Source organism: Rhea americana, unplaced genomic scaffold, assembly GCF_003343005.1.
Source record: "Rhea americana isolate MKP2758 unplaced genomic scaffold, rheAme1 scaffold_420, whole genome shotgun sequence".
Classification (NCBI taxonomy): domain Eukaryota; kingdom Metazoa; phylum Chordata; class Aves; order Rheiformes; family Rheidae; genus Rhea; species Rhea americana.
In genome coordinates, this window is record NW_028186558.1 from 139,720 (window position 1) to 141,900 (window position 2,181).

The 2,181-nt window shown below is 63.9% G+C and overlaps 1 protein-coding gene across 1 annotated transcript in view; it reads left to right on the forward strand.

Annotated features, from left to right (window-relative positions):
- Nucleotides 1-2,181, forward strand: part of OLFM2 (olfactomedin 2) — a 14,446-nt gene that overhangs the window by 7,321 nt on the left and 4,944 nt on the right. Inside the window, exon 3 of the mRNA XM_085315167.1 lies at nt 1,059-1,214. Coding sequence (XP_085171293.1) covers nt 1,059-1,214 — 156 coding nt within the window. The remainder of the gene's footprint in view (nt 1-1,058; nt 1,215-2,181) is intronic.

Below are 2,181 nucleotides of genomic sequence, written 5' to 3' on the forward strand. Positions count from 1 at the left end.
CCTGATGCCACAGTGCCTGATGCTGTGGTGCCACACTGCACGATGGCACTGCACGATGCTGCGGTGCATGATGCTGCRATGTTGCAGTGCCACGGTGCATGATGGCACCATGCACGATGCCCTGGTGCATGATGCTGCAATGCTGTGGTGCGCGATGCCGTGGTGCAAAGCGCTGCTCTTTGCTGGTATTAGTGCCTTAATGCTTCTACATTCGGCTTCAGCTGCAGAGAGCCTCATCCCCGAGAGCCGTTCGAATTACGACGGCTTTGCTGGCAGAGCAGCAGTCTGCCTGCAATGTGTGGTTACGGCCACCAGCGCGGAGGAGCGCGCCGGGGCCAGCAGCCCATTCGCTCACCCTGCTGAATGAGCCCCTGATGCTGCCAGAAAGGTTAAACCTGGCAAAAAGAAAGAAAGAAAAAGAAGAAGTGCGCTGGAGCCTGCGCTCCCACAACATCTCCGGTGGAGCCAGGGCAGTTGCCCTTTGGTGGGCACACTGGGCTTTCCCCGTGGCCTTCCCGCGCCGCCCCTCYGCAGCGCGAGGCGGAACCGGGTTTCTGTCGTCTCATGTCGGGCCCCGGCCGAAAGCCCAGCGGCGCTTTGCTGTGGCGGAAGCTGCCACGGCCCCTTCCCGGCTGCGGGAGGCTGCGTGCGCGAGCGGCAGCTCGCGTTTAATTTCCTCCGGGTTTTTATACCTCCGCGCTCACCACAAACCCGATTAAACTTTTATTACAACTTGCCGCAAAAATGCCTCTTAAAGAGCTCCCTTCAGAGGCTGCAGCAGCACCGCCARTACCAGCACGGTTTGTGCTAATAAATAAAGAACCGTTTCAGGAACGCGGCCACGTTCGCGTCATTTCAGAGCTCAGAAATAAAATAACTCGGCTGCCTGCACCAGGCGAAATTAAAGAACGGGGAAATGCGCGCTCGGGTGGTTTAGAAAACAAATAGCAGCTGAAGCAGGCTGAGCTCAGACGTGTTACGGTGCAGGCGGGCGCCGCGGCGGGAGGGCGGCGGGAGCCCGGGGGCCACGGCGGGAGCTCACCCCGGCCCCCCCGCAGGTGCAGAACATCTCGCAGTCCATGGAGGTGCTGGACCTGCGGACCAGCCGGGACCTGCAGTACGTGCGCAACACGGAGGCGCTCATGAGGGGCCTGGACACCCGGCTGCGGGCGGCCGCCGATGGCCAGCGGAGCCTCAGCACCAAGAGCTTCCAGGTACCCGGCGCCAGCCACGCGCGCCGGATGCTGCGCGCCGCCCCGGCCCCTGGAGACCCGTCACCCCCRGGTGCAGGAGCCCTCGGCGGTGGCAAGCGCTCACCCGCGGCAGCAGGGGCCGGCCCCCGACATGGGAAGGCAAAGCTGCTGGGCAAGGGCACCCGCCAGGGCCGCAGCACCGCGTGGGAGTGAGGGGCTGGCAAGCAGTGGCACCCTGCAAAACCTGCTGCAAACCCCACTGGGGCCATGACGGGCAAAGGAGCCCTGCAAAACCCACTGCAAACCCCACTGAGGCTGCAATGGGCAAAGGAGCTCTGCAAACCTGACTGGGGCTGCAGCGGGCGAAGGAGCCCTGCAAACCTGGCTATAGATCCCACCAGGGCTGTAGTGGGCGAAGGAGCCCTGCAAACCTGGCTGTAGACCACGCCCCCCCCCCCGGGGCCACAGCGGGCGAAGGAGCCCTGCAAACCTGGCTGTAGACCCTGCTGGGGCCACAGCAGGCAAAGGAGCCCTGCAAACCTGGCTGTAGACCCTGCCGGGGCCGCAGCGGGCGAAGGAGCCCTTCAAACCCAGCTGTAGACCCCACCAGGGCCACAGCAGGCAAAGGAGCCCTATAAACCCGGCTGTAGACCCTGCCGGGGCCGCAGTGGGTGAAGGAGCCCTTCAAACCCAGCTGTAGACCCCGCTGGGGTCGCAGCAGGCAAAGGAGCCCTGCAAACCCGGCTGTAGACCCTGCCGGGGCCACAGCGGGCAAAGGAGCCCTTCAAACCCAGCTGTAGACCCCACAAGGGCTGCAGCGGGCGAAGGAGCCCTTCAAACCCAGCTGTAGACCCCACCAGGGCCACAGCAGGCAAAGGAGCCCTATAAACCCAGCTGTAGACCCTGCCGGGGCTGCAGTGGGCAAAGGAGCCCTGCAAACCTGGCTGTAGACCCTGCTGGGGCTGCAGCAGGTGAAGGAGCCCTGCAA